Here is a 15,000-nt window from a genome sequence, read left to right as displayed (position 1 = left end):
TATCGGATATGTGCCACATGAGCAAAAAATACGTAATTGGGTCACTTCAACCAGGCAGTGTAAATGCGGCCGGAGACACACGGACCACCGGTGGAGTCACACCAGCACCAACACCAGCACCAACACCAGCACCAACACCAGCTTTCCTTTAATGGGGCTAGTTATGCCCCCCCCCCCCCAGCTTTCCTTTAATGGGGCTAGTTATGCCCCCCCCCAGCTTTCCTTTAATGGGGCTAATTATGCCCCCCCCCCCCCCCCACAGTTTTCCTTTAATGGGGCTAATTATGCCCCCCCCCCCCCACAGTTTTCCTTTAATGGGGCTAGTTATGCCCCCCCCCCCCCCCCAGCTTTCCTTTAATGGGGCTAGTTATGCCCCCCCCCCAGCTTTCCTTTAATGGGGCTAATTATGCCCCCCCCCCAGTTTTCCTTTAATGGGGCTAGTTATGCCCCCCCCCCCCCAGCTTTCCTTTAATGGGGCTAGTTATGCCCCCCCCCCCACACACACACACACATGTTTAATTTCCTGACAGAAGCGTTTCTATGGCTAGTCTACTTTACAAAGATTGATCTCATTAGATTGGTATCTGCTGACAGATGGACTGGGGGCATTCAGGGTGTGTGTGTGTGTGTGTGTGTGTTTTAGGCTTTCAGCGGAGGCGGCAGGGCGGTCAGCCACCGCCCAGAGATTGGCATCAGCTGAGCCCCCACTTTAGCACTCACTTTCCCAGCATGCACTGCTCTCTGAGCCATTAGCAATACGGAGCTACGGGGTTGGAACACGCAGACGTCGTCTCACAGCAGTATTGAAATGTCCCAGACGTCAATACTCTCATAATGGAGGTGAGTGAAAGTGTAGTTCAGACGCCATTTGTAGTTTTCCACCCACATTTTGTAGCCATGAGAAGCAACAAATGAGCACTAGGAAGAATAGTTTGAGGTTAGAGTTAAAAAATGGACAGAAAATCTTGTTTTGTAGCCAGTATCACCAGCCCCACCCTGTTAGACCCCCGGTAACCCCCTCCCACACACACACGCGCGCACACACGCGCGCACGCACACACGCGCGCGCGCACACACACACGCACTCACACACACGCACTCACACACACACACACGCACACACACGCACACACACGCACACACACGCACACACACGCACACACACACACACACGCCCGTCTCAGGTGGCCCTCCACCTTCCCTCATCACAGCGCCCTGGAGCTCGCTGCTCTCTCCCACTCGGTCGCAAGGGCCAATCGCTCCCCTCCATCGCACTGACCTAGATACGGCGCCGCCCCCGAACTCTCCACACTTCAACAGCAGCAAGACGCCGAGGCTGGGTGTGAGGGCGGGGAAAAAAAAGGGAGCGAGCGCACGCACTGAGCTAGCTAGCTAGCGCACGCTCACTGAAGCAGCTCACAGACAGCTGCTCTGCTGAAAGTCAAAGGGCATTCTCCTCAAGAGAGAAGACAGGGAAATGGCTTTGATTTACAAGGCCTTGAAGCGCTCGAGCCCAGATAACGTGTGGTGGGAGCATGGTGTTTATGTGTGTGTGTGTGTGTGTGTGTGTGTGTGCGCGCGCCCGAATGTGTGTGCGCGTGTTAACGGAATACAAAGACGTTCCCTTGATGGGTTCAAAGCCTACGTGGCCACGTTGCCATGGTTACGCTGTTGGAATAGCGCTGTTGTTTTGCTGCGAGTCTGGTGGCCTGACACACAGCAGGAGGGCCCGCCAGGACACCGGAGAGGGGGATACCGGAGGGATGCCAACCAACCTGGCAACCGAGTAGAGCTGGCAGCCATGCCACTAATATAGCTTCCTGTGGTAAGACAGAGATGCCATCCAACTTGGGACCCCCTGTATGGACTGGGGACAAAGCAAGACCACCTACCCTGACAACCTGTAGCGCAGATGGGGGGAGGATATGCAGTAATTATGACAAACCTGGCAGCCCAAGTAGGGCTGTGGTACAGTACCATGGAGTTATGCTGTGGGACTCAGATGTGTCGGGGCAATTAAGGCAAACATATTGTGTGTGTGTGTGTGTGTGTGTGTGTGTGTGTGTGTGTGTGTGTGTGCGTGTGTGCACATGCGCATGCACTTAGTTATGTGTTCAAAGCGCTCCAAGCAAACATACCTACACTGCAATAGGTCAAGAGGTCAAACCACGGTTAACCAGGGTTTCTAAATGCCAACTGGACACACAACAGTCAAACACAGCAAGACATCGTCCTTCACCGCCCAAACTCACCTTACTCATGTGGAACTCCAGCCTCCTCATGTACCGCTCATTGGTTTTGATTTGCTGCCCAATACAGAAAGAGCAGATAGTTAGTGTGCTGCTTGTTCTGGGCCTGCAGGCTAACATCTATGAAGTGAAGAAGTGTGCACACTAGGAGAGCAGTATGGAGTGAAGAAGTGTGCACACTGGGAGAGCAGTATAGAGTGAAGAAGTGTGCACACTGGGAGAGCAGTTAAAGCATGTGACATTTTAGATCATCGGCAATGTGTGGTAATAACAGGTCACACTGTCAGCTGAGCAAAGACTGGTTTGTGCTAATCCCTCTCTCTCTCCTCTCTCTCCCTCCCTCCCTCTCTCTCTCCCCCCCTCTCTCTCTCTCCTCTCTCTCCCTCTCTCTCTCTCTCTCCATCCCCCTCTCTCTCTCCCTCCCTCTCTCCCTCCCTCTCTCTCTCCCTCGTCACTGTTTGCCCTCTCACTCTTTCTCTCTCTCTCTCTCACACACTATTTATCTTGCTTATTCAGTTTCTCTCTCCCTCCCTCCGTCTGTCTGTCTCTCCTTGTCTACCCCTCTCTCTCTCCCTCTCATTCTCTCCATCTCTCTGATATTCCTCACTGTTTGCCCTCTCACTCTCTCACACTACTTCTCTTGCTTATTCAGTTTCTCCCTCTCTCCCTCCCTCTGTCTGTCTGTCTCTCCTTCAGCCTAACCCCCCCCCCCTCTCTCTCTCTCCTCCCTCCTCCACTTCAAAGACCCCCTCTCCTCTCCTCTCCTCTCCTCACACACAGACAGGTTTGGCAGCGTAAACTCCTCTTTCCCTCCTCACCTTGTCAAGATCGTAGAGCACTCCCTAGAGAAAAACACACACACACACACACATTAGCACACACACATTAGCACACACACATATGGCCCTCCTGAGGTAGATGATGCTAATGTAAAGCAGACTGTGGTCGTCTTACATCAATAATCTGATTTCTATTTTAAAACATGAAAAAAACATGTCTGCTTCGGCTCATGTGTGTGTCTGCCAGCTGTGTATCGCGAGTAGCTTAACGAGATACGGCTTAATAGAGGTGTCACGCAGGGTCAGACAAACAGCACCATTGGGATAATTGGCACTCTTAACGATGATAAACGGATGTGGAAAAGCGGCATTTGATCTCAAACGAGCCTCGGCCCTCTGTCTCAGTGCAGATCTGAGAGGGAACGGATAGGTCTAAGCCACAACGTGGAGCTAACTCCATCTGGCCAGTTGGAGGACATCTGGCTGCCATATTCGCTTACATGTATCCAAACGTTGCAGATTGAGAGAATCGTCTCAGGTGTCTAGGTGTGAGGTATATTAGGCGATGGAACTGGGATTAAATGCATAATCCACAGTGGGCCGATTGTGACAGTGACACCACAACAACAGATAATGACACAACAACAACAGATAGCGCTCAATCTCCATAGCGACATGTGATGAACAGCTGAGGCGGCGTGGCGCTGTTTCAGACTGCAGATGAGGTCACTTCCTGTCTCACCAGTCGGGAGTTCCTCCTCATGTCCTTCATCAGGGAGGTGAGCTTGTCCAGCTCGGTCTGGTGGACCTCCAGGTACTCGCTAGGGAGAGGATGGACACGTACAGTAACAGTTAGCATATTCGCCGTCTCTCTGTGTGTGTGTGTGTGTGCTCCGGGGATGGAATCTATATGGGCAGGCAGTTTGGTTGAGTGAGGGGAGGGAGAGAGAAGAGAGCACCAGAGGAATGTTCAGAAATAAGTGTGTGTGTGTGTGTGAGAGAGTGTGTGTGTGTGTGTGCTCACTCCAGGCCTTGTTTCAGGGCTGAGTAGACCTCCTCCAGCCTCTTGGGCTGTGGTTCTCTGGAGCTGCTGGCCTTGTGCCCCGACAGATGGCTCTTCTTAGGCTTGGACTGAGGCTTCTTCTGCACCGCCGAGTTCCCCATGAACGAGTTACACCTGGACACACACGCACACACACACACACACACACACACAGAGTAGTTAGTTAGTTAGTAGTTAGTTCAGTTTGAATTCCTGTGTTGGATGTAACGAATACCGCACAGTGGAAGTGCAGTGGACCCTGGGTTGTACAACACACACACACACACACACACACACACCACACACACATACACACACACACGCACGCACGCACCTGCAAATTCATTCATCCGCAAACAATCACACGCAAACATCATGGATGGGGCCTACAGGAGTTTAAATCCCATTAAACCCAAAGCCATTTCAGAAATATACTCAAGCAGGGTTCTTATTGGTGCCCAATCCTGAGCACGCCTTTACCACGCCATGTAAAGGGACATTCCGCTAAAGGATTTCACTTCCCTTCTTGTCTCGCATGCATCAGGCAGGCGGCTGTGACCCCAGCTGTGGTCAGAAGCTGGTCTTTGCGGTCTTTCTGCTGGAGTGCACTAACTAGTCCGCCGGCCATGTGTGACATTCAAACATGGGAGTGGAATATGATCTAGCCTAGATAAGAGCTGAGGTCGCAATGAATCAAACACGCATTCAGACACATCCAGTTGATCAATTCCTAATTTCCCATGCGAGGGGTGCGAAGACTGCATCTCTGCTGTCTCTCTCTCTCTCTCCCCCTCTCTCTCACACACACACACACACTATCTACACACTCACTATCTAACAGATAAGCGACTTCCTTCCGTCTAAACATGCATTCGCAATCTACAATATGACCATGTGTTTGTGTGTGTGTGTGATGTGTGTATACACACTTCTAGGATTAGCATCCTCTCCCTACTATCAGCTATGGTTCATTAGGATTCTAGAGTCGTCGTGGTGACAGTCGATTCTGTTCGACGTCTGTGTCATGTCGCTCTGCCAGAGAACTCTGTGTGTGTGTGTGTGTGTGTGTGTGTCAGAGCGTGGGACTGGAGCTCAGTTCTCAGATTCAAGGGAGTGCAGCAGAGAGACGTCCTGGTAGGTTAGGGGCCGCTGGGTCACGATGGGTCACCCTGGTCCTGGTAGGTTAGGGTCCGCTGGGTCACCCTGGTCCTGGTAGGTTAGGGACCGCTGGGTCACCCTGGTCCTGGTAGGTTAGGGACCGCTGGGTCACCCTGGTCCTGGTAGGTTAGGGTCCACTGGGTCACCCTGGTCCTGGTAGGTTAGGGGCCGCGGGGTCACCCTGGTCCTGGTAGGTTAGGGTCCGCTGGGTCACCCTGGTCCTGGTAGGTTAGGGTCCGCTGGGTCACCCTGGTCCTGGTAGGTTAGGGTCCGCTGGGTCACCCTGGTCCTGGTAGGTTAGGGACCGCTGGGTCACCCTGGTCCTGGTAGGTTAGGGACCGCTGGGTCACCCTGGTCCTGGTAGGTTAGGGACCGCTGGGTCACCCTGGTCCTGGTAGGTTAGGGTCCGCTGGGTCACCCTGGTCCTGGTAGGTTAGGGACCGCTGGGTCACCCTGGTCCTGGTAGGTTAGGGGCCGCGGGGTCACCCTGGTCCTGGTAGGTTAGGGGCCGCTGGGTCACCCTGGTCCTGGTAGGTTAGGGGCCGCTGGGTCACCCTGGTCCTGGTAGGTTAGGGACCGCTGGGTCACCCTGGTCCTGGTAGGTTAGGGACCGTTGGGTCACCCTGGTCCTGGTAGGTTAGGGACCGCTGGGTCACCCTGGTCCTGGTAGGTTAGGGGCCGTGGGGTCACCCTGGTCCTGGTAGGTTAGGGACCGCTGGGTCACCCTGGTCCTGGTAGGTTAGGGACCGCTGGGTCACCCTGGTCCTGGTAGGTTAGGGACCGCTGGGTCACCCTGGTCCTGGTAGGTTAGGGACCGCTGGGTCACCATGGTCCTGGTAGGTTAGGGACCGCTGGGTCACCCTGGTCCTGGTAGGTTAGGGACCGCTGGGTCACCCTGGTCCTGGTAGGTTAGGGACCGCTGGGTCACCCTGGTCCTGGTAGGTTAGGGACCGCTGGGTCACCCTGGTCCTGGTAGGTTAGGGACCGCTGGGTCACCCTGGTCCTGGTAGGTTAGGGGCCGCTGGGTCACGCTGGCCACCAGACTCTCAACAGCGCTCCAGTGGGCAGGCCAACAGGGAGGGAGGTTCATAGACAGACTCACACACACACACACACACGCACACGCACACACATGCGCACACACACACGCACGCGCACACACACACGCGCACACACACCCACACATACACGTGCACACACACCCACACACACACACAATCACACACACACGCGCGCACACACACACACTCACATTTTGTCTTCAATTATCAAATCATCTGTCGTCAGGATTGGTTGAGCAGAATGTAAAATGCACACGTGTAAAATACACACCCACACACACACACACACTGTCTTTGTCTTTCGTGCAAACACGCCCATATCCACACACACTAGATTCAGACAGCGGTAGACTGTGAACTGAGCTCCTCTCCGCCTGGCTGTCAGTCGCTCATCACGACTCAGCGGAATCATCCCAACCAATTAGCACGCCCACGGGTAGAGGAGCGAGCTGAGCAGCCTCTAAAGAGGTCACAGACAGCCCAGATACGCCTGATAGGAGAGATGCATCTGCCTCTGTGATGCCGCTCTTTATTCCAAGCTGAGGAAACAGAATCTTCAATTGGGAGCAGAAACAAACTAGAAAAACCGCGTAACAGCTAAATGCCTCCGCCCAACAGTTGCAGTTAATCTAACTAACCCTAACCCTAACCCTGACTAACTGCTAACCTAACCCTAACGCTAATGCTAGCTAGCTAACGCTAATGCTAACTCTAATGCTAGCTAGCTAAAGCTAGCATTAGTGTTAGAATTAGCGTTAGCTAGATAGCTAAAAGTGCCTTTTGTGATGTCACGGTGACCTTGACCTTTGACATTTGAATACCAAAATCGAATCCAATTAATCTAATTAAGTCCAACTGGACATTTGGCCAAATATGTACACATTCTGTCAAGCCGTTCTTGAGATATTGTGTTCATCAGGCCAAAAACACATTTTGTGAGGTCACAGTGACCTTGAACTTTGACCCCCACGATCTAAGCAGTTCATCCTTGAGTGCCAGTGAACATTGGTACCAAAGGGGAAGAAATTCTGTCAATGCGTTCCCGAGATATTGAATTAACAAACATCGGATGGACAGACGGACAACCCGAAACCATAATTCCTCCGCTATCACCTGGCGGAGGCATAAAAAACCTGAACTTTTCAGAGAAACTCCCTCAAACGATTTGTGCCGAGAACAGACTTTCTGATGGCTGTTATGAGAGAGTCACATGCATACATATCAGGGGTTTATTATGAGAGAGTCACACGTATACATCTCAAGGGTTTATTATGAGAGAGTCACATGTATACATCTCAAGGGTTTATTATGAGAGAGTCACATGTATACATCTCACAGGTTTGTCCAGGCATTTCTCAGCTTCTAAAGGAAATGAGTGAGGATGAGTTTGCTTGTTGTGAGCTAACTTTTGTAGCTTTAATGTTTTCCCGTTGCAGTTGTGACTGAACTGATCCTAGAGCTGTTTCTACGGGCGACCTGGAGACATGGTCTCACCGTGAGCGTCTCTCCTGCAGCGTGCTGAAGCCGGCGAAGGATTGGCTCCGGATGATCCCATTGGGTCCCCCGGGGGAGTGGGTGCCAGCCGCCATGATCTCTGGGACTCGGGAGGACACTCCTATTGGACGAGAGAGAGAGAGCGAGAGAGAGAGAGGGAGGGATTGTGGGTTATGGAACAGAAAAACTTGATTGTTCACACAGGGAGGACATTAAGCTTGATTATCTAGTCCATGGTTCAGTATCAGGTGCGAGTGGCCCGTCCTGTTGTCCAGGGTAAGACTCAAACAAAGAAAGGAATGCGCCCGCACTTTGAAACCTGCGCAAACCTGGTTACGTCACACTGTCTGCATGTCTATCAGCACCATCAAATATAGAGCTAGGAAAAGCAGCGTGGAAGGGTCAGAGGTCAGGAAGTGATGGAGGAAGGAAAACGAAGGCAGATCCAGTGGTTGTGGTGTGTTTACAGTTACGGGGTGACAGGTCGCTGCTGTCAAAGCTGAGCACATGTCGGCGCAGGCTCTGAATGTTGCTCATCCACTTCTCACACTGCCGTGTCCGTTTGTGTGTTTCAGATGGAAAACCAGGGGGCTGTCGTCTCTCACACAACACCGGCTCAATAATCAATCATCGCTCAGATGAAGGACAACATGGTCTTTTTAAGATGTCGACAACCTGGCCCAGGCAAATGTGCTTGTATGTATCCAATTGTTACCTACCTCCATTGCTATTGTTAGCTATTTTCCCTTACCCCCCCCCCACACACACCCACACCCACACACTATATTTAGCTAGCCTGCGCTGATTGTTCTTAATCAGATTTTTGTTCACCTTGGCGCTCACCACTTGTGAGAAACTTGCCAAAAATAGAGCAGGAAAACTGATAGGTTTGAGATACTGGTGTTTGAAGCAGCAAACAAGACAAGACAAGGGCCATAACGTGCAGTTTAGTCCCCAAGAGGAGCCAGGCTTGGTACAGTTATGTCCACTTCACTCTGGTTGGGATCCATATTACCTTCACATTTTAATTCACTAGATGATTGAAGTGTAAACTGTAATCTTATTAAATACAATGGTCTATTTTCAGGGCATATTCTCCTTAATGGTCAATACTGCTTCTATTAAGGATGCATGTGTCTAAATACTGAATGAATCACATAATAAACCTTTTTCTCTTCTTTCTTTCCATTTCACCTTTTACTGATAAGAATTAACTGATTTAAAGCAGTAAGTGAATAAAACTTCACTTGAAATTGAACCCTGATCTTTGGATCACACAGTCTCTAACAGTGCTGGAACAACAAACAAACTCTACACTGGAGTTGACCCCACTGTCTCCACCAGTACACAAACTAGAGAACAACAACAACAACACCACTGCAATATGCTGGCGAGGAGCGTGTTGATGCCTCCTCTGCCCTCTGTGTGACATCACAGCGAGGCTAAACGATGGCGGCGCATTAGAGAGCATAGCGCTGCGGGCCAGAGAGAAGGAGGGACGTTCCCCCAGGACACACACACTGACCACCAGGACATACACACTGTCCCCCCAGGACACACACACCGTCCCACCAGGACATACACACTGACCACCAGGACACACACATCAGGACAGACACACTGTCCACCAGGAGAGACACAATGTCCCACCAGGACAGACACACCAGGACACACACACTGTCCACCAGGACACACACACCGTCCCACCAGGACACACACACTGACCACCAGGACACACACACCAGGACAGACACACTGTCCACCAGGAGAGACACAATGTCCCACCAGGACAGACACACCAGGACACACACACTGTCCACCAGGACACACACATCAGGACACACACATCAGGACAGACACACTGACCACCAGGACACACACACTGACCACCAGGACAGACACACCAGGACACACACACCAGGACACACACACCAGGACACACACACTGTCCTTGCTTTCACACCACTTTAGCAAATAGGCTTTCCAGCTCTGTGTCTCTATCAGTTTCCATTTATCTGGCCCTCTTTCACTAACACACACACACACACACACACACACACACACACACTACACCTCCCCCATACACATTCCCCTACACACACACAAACACAACACACCTCTCCCATACATACATACATACATACAGTACAGTGTACCCTGTACATACACACTCTCTCTCTCCCTCTCTCTCACACACACACACACACACATACACTCACACACTCTCTCTTGATGGCCAGGGGAGTCTGAGGCTACCGGACACCAGGGTCCAGGGAAGGCAGGCTGAGACAGACAACAATGTTGTTGTTTTATCTGTTCTGTGTCGTTTTAATCTTGTCTCGTGTTGTATTGCCATTTTAATTTATTACTGTAAAGCACTCTGTGCATCCGTGCTGTGAAGAGCGCTATATAAATAAAGCTTACTTACTTACTTACAGCGATACAGTGGCTTGGAGAGAGACCGACACACAAAGACCCCACACCAGGCCCAGGGAGAGACTACACGTCGTTAGGCCCAGGGGAGACAATAGACCCGGAAGCCTGGAGAGACCTAGGCTATACATAGCTCTCTACATAGCTGCTTTGGAAAGGTCACCTGATATGTGGTGGGTGGACCTGAACGTATTGTTGGTTTTGGATGGAGTGGCCGGGCATAGCCTAGCTTCTGGATTAAATATATCCCATGATCTTTTAGTCTGGTGAATATAATCCATGAACCAAAAAGTAGATGAGGGTTTTTATTCTTAAATGGACGCCACGCCAGCTGTTAGGACTGAGCTCTTCCTCGTCATTACCACGCAGTGCTAGAAAACGTCTCTCCGCCTTGATGTACGCTCCTCCTCACAACAAGGTTTTGAATTCAAACTGTCGTGTAATCCCTTCTGGTTTGGGGAACTATATTTCTGTATGAGTCAGCAGGCGGAGTAACACTACAAGTTGCCTGGATACGGTCAGCACTACTAGCAGCAGTTTAGCAAGACAGAAATATAGGTCCCCAAACCTGAAAGAATTAGGTAAGTCGGAAATGAGGCCCTAGTTCAAAAATTCCAGAATATCCCTTTAAACACTCAAGACGCAATGCCTGGGCCACCGTGATTGAAAACCAAAGCGTAGCATTTGTCACCCAATGTTCTAATCTATGAAACCAACCAGGATGTTCCTGGGGTTCTGAAAAAGCCATTTTCTAGAGATTGAAGAAATATGTTGCAGCAGTGCTGAATTTGAACACAGGCTTATTTAAGCAATAAGACACTCGAGGTCATGCTTTACGGTGGTTTATTGGCACAGCTGTGGTGCGGCCGCAGGCCCGCGCGAAGCGGAGCACCGTGCTTTCATACAGCACAGCACTGCCCTTCATTTTATTTTGGGAAAAGACGGGTTTATAGTGTTCAGTCTTGCTTAAATATGTTGTTTCAGACCTCCGCAATACGGCAGCTAGTTCCGACTTTGATTACGATTGCTAGGCAACGCGAGTACGCTACGAGCGACAGGGAGTAGGAATACATTTGGTGATTAACCCAGTGCCATTATAGGGTTTTAAGGCACTACTTGGAATGCGTCTTAGCCAATCACAATGCGTGGTCAGAAGTAGCTGTTGTATAATCTGAGATATGGTACGACTCAAAACCCAAAACTCAAATCAATCCAAAATGTTTCCACCATCATTATTCCTGGCTTCCAATTTCACCAGAGCACAAAGTCAAGACTTCAAAATGTTCTAGTCAAGACTTTAGAATGTTCTAACCAAGACTTCAGAACGTTCTAGTCAAGACTTCAGAACGTTCTAGTCAAGACTTCAGAATGTTCTAGTCAAGACTTCAGAATGTTCTAGTCAAGACTTCAGAATGTTCTAGTCAAGACTTCAGAATGTTCTAGTCAAGACTTCAGAATGTTCTAGTCAAGACTTCAGAATGTTCTAGTCAAGACTTCAGAATGTTCTAGTCAAGACTTCAGAATATTGTAGCCTGTTGTGAAGATAGGGGCCGTGTGAAAGAGTGAGCTCATAGGATGAGGCGATTCTGGGCGGACAGAATACTGAGGCCTGTCAAAGATGAAGACTAGAGATCAAAGTTTAGGTCAACATTAGACATTAAGAACAGTTTCTTATTTAAAATGACGACCTGGCAAAAGGCACAGCCTTTTGAGGGGAAAGGGGTAGGGGAAAACAAGAAATAAAGTTTAAAAACAAGTTTAAAAAACTAAGACAAAACAGATTAAACATGATCAAACAGAACAAGAAACAGATTAAACATCAAAGGACCAAGGAACAAAAGCAGAGCGCTCACATCAGTCCGAGAAGCAGTTGCATGTGTCCTTTAGAATGTCCATGAGAGAGACCTTGAAGGCAGACTTGGAGATGAAATTGACCAGTTTTAAGCTTTTTTGTTATTTGTTCCAGTCTGTGGGTATGGCAGACTGAAATGACGATTGACCAATTGCAGAGTGTGTTTGGGGGATTTTTAGCAGGATGAGATGTGCAGAGCGGGTGTGGTAGGCAGCAGGTGCAGATTGCAACAGACTACACAGGTAGGGGGGTGACAGTCCAAGGAGAGTTTTGTAGATCAGCATGTACCAGTGTATTTCACGACGGGTGTGTAGAGATGGCCAGTCCACAGAGGAGTATAAAGTGCAGTGGTGAGTCCTGAACGGGGTATTTGTAGCGAAACGGATGGCGGAGTGATAGAGCACATCAAGCTTCTGCAGGGTAGTTTTGCAGGCAGGTGGGTAGATGGTGTCGCCGTAGTCGAACATGGGTAGAATAGTCATTTTAACCAGGGTGAGTCTTGCAGGAACTCATACTACTACTACTATAGAGTTAAGTAGCCTTAATGTGAGCGAGGCTAGTAAATGCTTTACTCTCCCATCATGGATATGACTGAATACATGTATGTGGAATGACTGGTATACTGTCCATTCCCATGCCTGTCCATGCTTGTCTGACCCCATAGAGACACCACTACTGAGTCTCACCCAAAAACACTCGACTCATCCCTGCTCTCTCCAACGAATCAAGCTTCTCTCTACTGAACAGCACTCTGATTCCAACGAGGGTCATCAGGAAACCACTCTTCTCACAGCCAAAGAAACACAATGTCATTTTATTTATATCGTTTGACACAATTCATACACATTCATACAAATCAATGTAGCACATAGTGATTTCCATAAAGAGATGGATAAAAACATAAATCATGTAACACAGTAAGAACGATTGAAAAGAAACACACACACACACACACCACAACCATTAGTTCAACCTCAAGTTCCAGCTCCCCTCACCTTCCTAAACAAGCCTTTCATTAAGAGCACAGCGCAGCTACTCCTGATGCATTGTGGGTAGGTGCCGGACCATCCGTGCTGAATGCTGCTGCCAGTCATGGCATTGAGGGGCTTTCCTCTGTGACACACACTGGCTGCCTCACATGCACCCCAGGGGAGGGGTTTGGAGTGTGTGTGTGTGTGTGTGTATATGTGTGTGTGTGTGTGTGTGTGTGTGTGACACACTAGGGGACAACTCTCTGTGTGAGCACCATCCTGATCAGTATTCTCTCCCCACAGCCTGGCACAGAGAGGGGGTGAGGTAATGGTCCAGGGTCGGGGTGAGAGAGAGATGGTGTTGGGGGAGGGGGGTGGATGAGAGAGGTTGAGGGATGGTGTTGGGGGAGGGGGGTGGATGAGATAGGGATGAGGGATGGTGTTGGGGGAGGGGGGTGGATGAGAAAGGGATGAGGGATGGGGATGGTGTTGGGGGAGGGGGTGGATGAGAGAGGGATGAGGGATGATGTTGGGGGAGGGGGTGGATGAGAGAGGGATGATGTTTGGGGAGGGGGTGGATGAGAGAGGGTTGAGGGATGGTGTTGGGGGAGGGGGTGGATGAGAGAGCGATGAGGGATGGTGGGTCCAGGGCTGAGAGAGACTGCTGGAGAGACATCCTGAGAACCGGATGCACACACTGTCTCTCTTTCACTGCTCTCCCCCTCATCTCTCTCTCTCTCTCTCTCTCCCCCTCATCTCTCTCTCTCTCTCATCTCTCTCTCGCTCTCTCGCTCACTCTCTCTCTCTCTCTCTCTCTCGCTTTCTCTTAGTGTTGTCACGATACCAAAATTATGACTTCGATACGATACCTGCCCAAAATATCTCGATACCGATACCGAAACGATACCACGGTGAAAATCTAAAACATAAGGAAAAGTAATGGAATAATAGATGACAGAACATGAACTTTAAATTGTTGGCCTTCTTTAGTGCTCTGTTCAGTCTTTTTGCATCTTTTGAGTCTTTATCATATTTCCTGTAGCTTTCAAACACAGCTGGAAGGGAAGGCTGCCTCGACTGGGTGGTTTGGGATTGTGCTGGCTTCTGTTTGTTTGTCTGTGTGGGGAGAAATCAATAAATTATGCCTATGTTGTTTCAAACTGTGAGATAATCAGAAGAACTTGATAAGCTTATTATTATTATTAATTAACCCAGGCATATTGAAGCATTTTTGCTATTCCAAATTATCAGAAGAGATAATTGTCTCACGGTTAACAGTTCTCTCGCTCTAGGAGGTCGGAGCAGGTATTGATTTTTTTTTGTCACATGTGCGCTAGGCAGAGAGCTAGGCTTGCAGCCATGCTGCAGCTATGCTAGCTAAAAGTCTCATGCTACGGATGAAAATTAGCTTCTCTAGTTATCATCTGGTGAAATAAATGTATTGTGCATTCATACATTCAGACATAAGGTAGGCTAAATATCCTTCGGTTGTATTCAGTACTGGTGTTGCTGTTGTGTGTATCTTATCTTCTATCACATTCGCTAACCTGTCGCTCTTTGAATTCTTTGTGTACTGTAAAAAGTCGGCATGTCTGTCTGCAAGATGCTTTGCCAGGTTGGTCGTATTGGCCCCCTTGGTTTGTATAGATTTGTAGCATCGTTTAAAGATTGGCTTTGTAATGTCCGTGGGCTTGCCCTCACTGTCGGCTCTGTAAGCAAAATAATGCCAGATTTCGCTGCGCGCATCAGCTTCATCGACAAGCTGTGGATGGTCGACATTTGTACTTGCAGCCATCTCAGGTTAGACTAGTTAAAGGCACGCGCACACACACACACACACACACACACACACACACACACACACGGGGATCTTGGGAGAGAGAAGCAGAGCGCTATAGCCTACAAACAAACACGGCTTCACTGTCACATGAACGCAACTCAATATATACGGATCTTATTAA

General features: G+C 49.6%; 1 protein-coding gene across 1 annotated transcript in view; it reads right to left on the bottom strand.

Annotated features, from left to right (window-relative positions):
- The window catches only part of ripor2 (RHO family interacting cell polarization regulator 2), a gene marked incomplete at both ends in the record, with an annotated part of 62,551 nt that overhangs the window by 18,218 nt on the left and 29,333 nt on the right, over positions 1-15,000 (bottom strand). The window contains 5 exons of the mRNA XM_084455756.1: positions 2,253-2,306; positions 3,068-3,091; positions 3,771-3,849; positions 4,053-4,205; positions 7,784-7,904. Of these exons, the coding sequence (XP_084311882.1) occupies positions 2,253-2,306; positions 3,068-3,091; positions 3,771-3,849; positions 4,053-4,205; positions 7,784-7,904 (431 nt within the window). The remainder of the gene's footprint in view (positions 1-2,252; positions 2,307-3,067; positions 3,092-3,770; positions 3,850-4,052; positions 4,206-7,783; positions 7,905-15,000) is intronic.

Source organism: Borostomias antarcticus, assembly GCF_949987555.1.
Source record: "Borostomias antarcticus genome assembly, chromosome: 21".
In the NCBI taxonomy this organism is placed as follows: Eukaryota; Metazoa; Chordata; class Actinopteri; order Stomiiformes; family Stomiidae; genus Borostomias; species Borostomias antarcticus.
The sequence above is the reverse complement of the archived record's forward strand: the minus strand, read 5'-3'. Positions and strand labels throughout refer to the sequence as shown.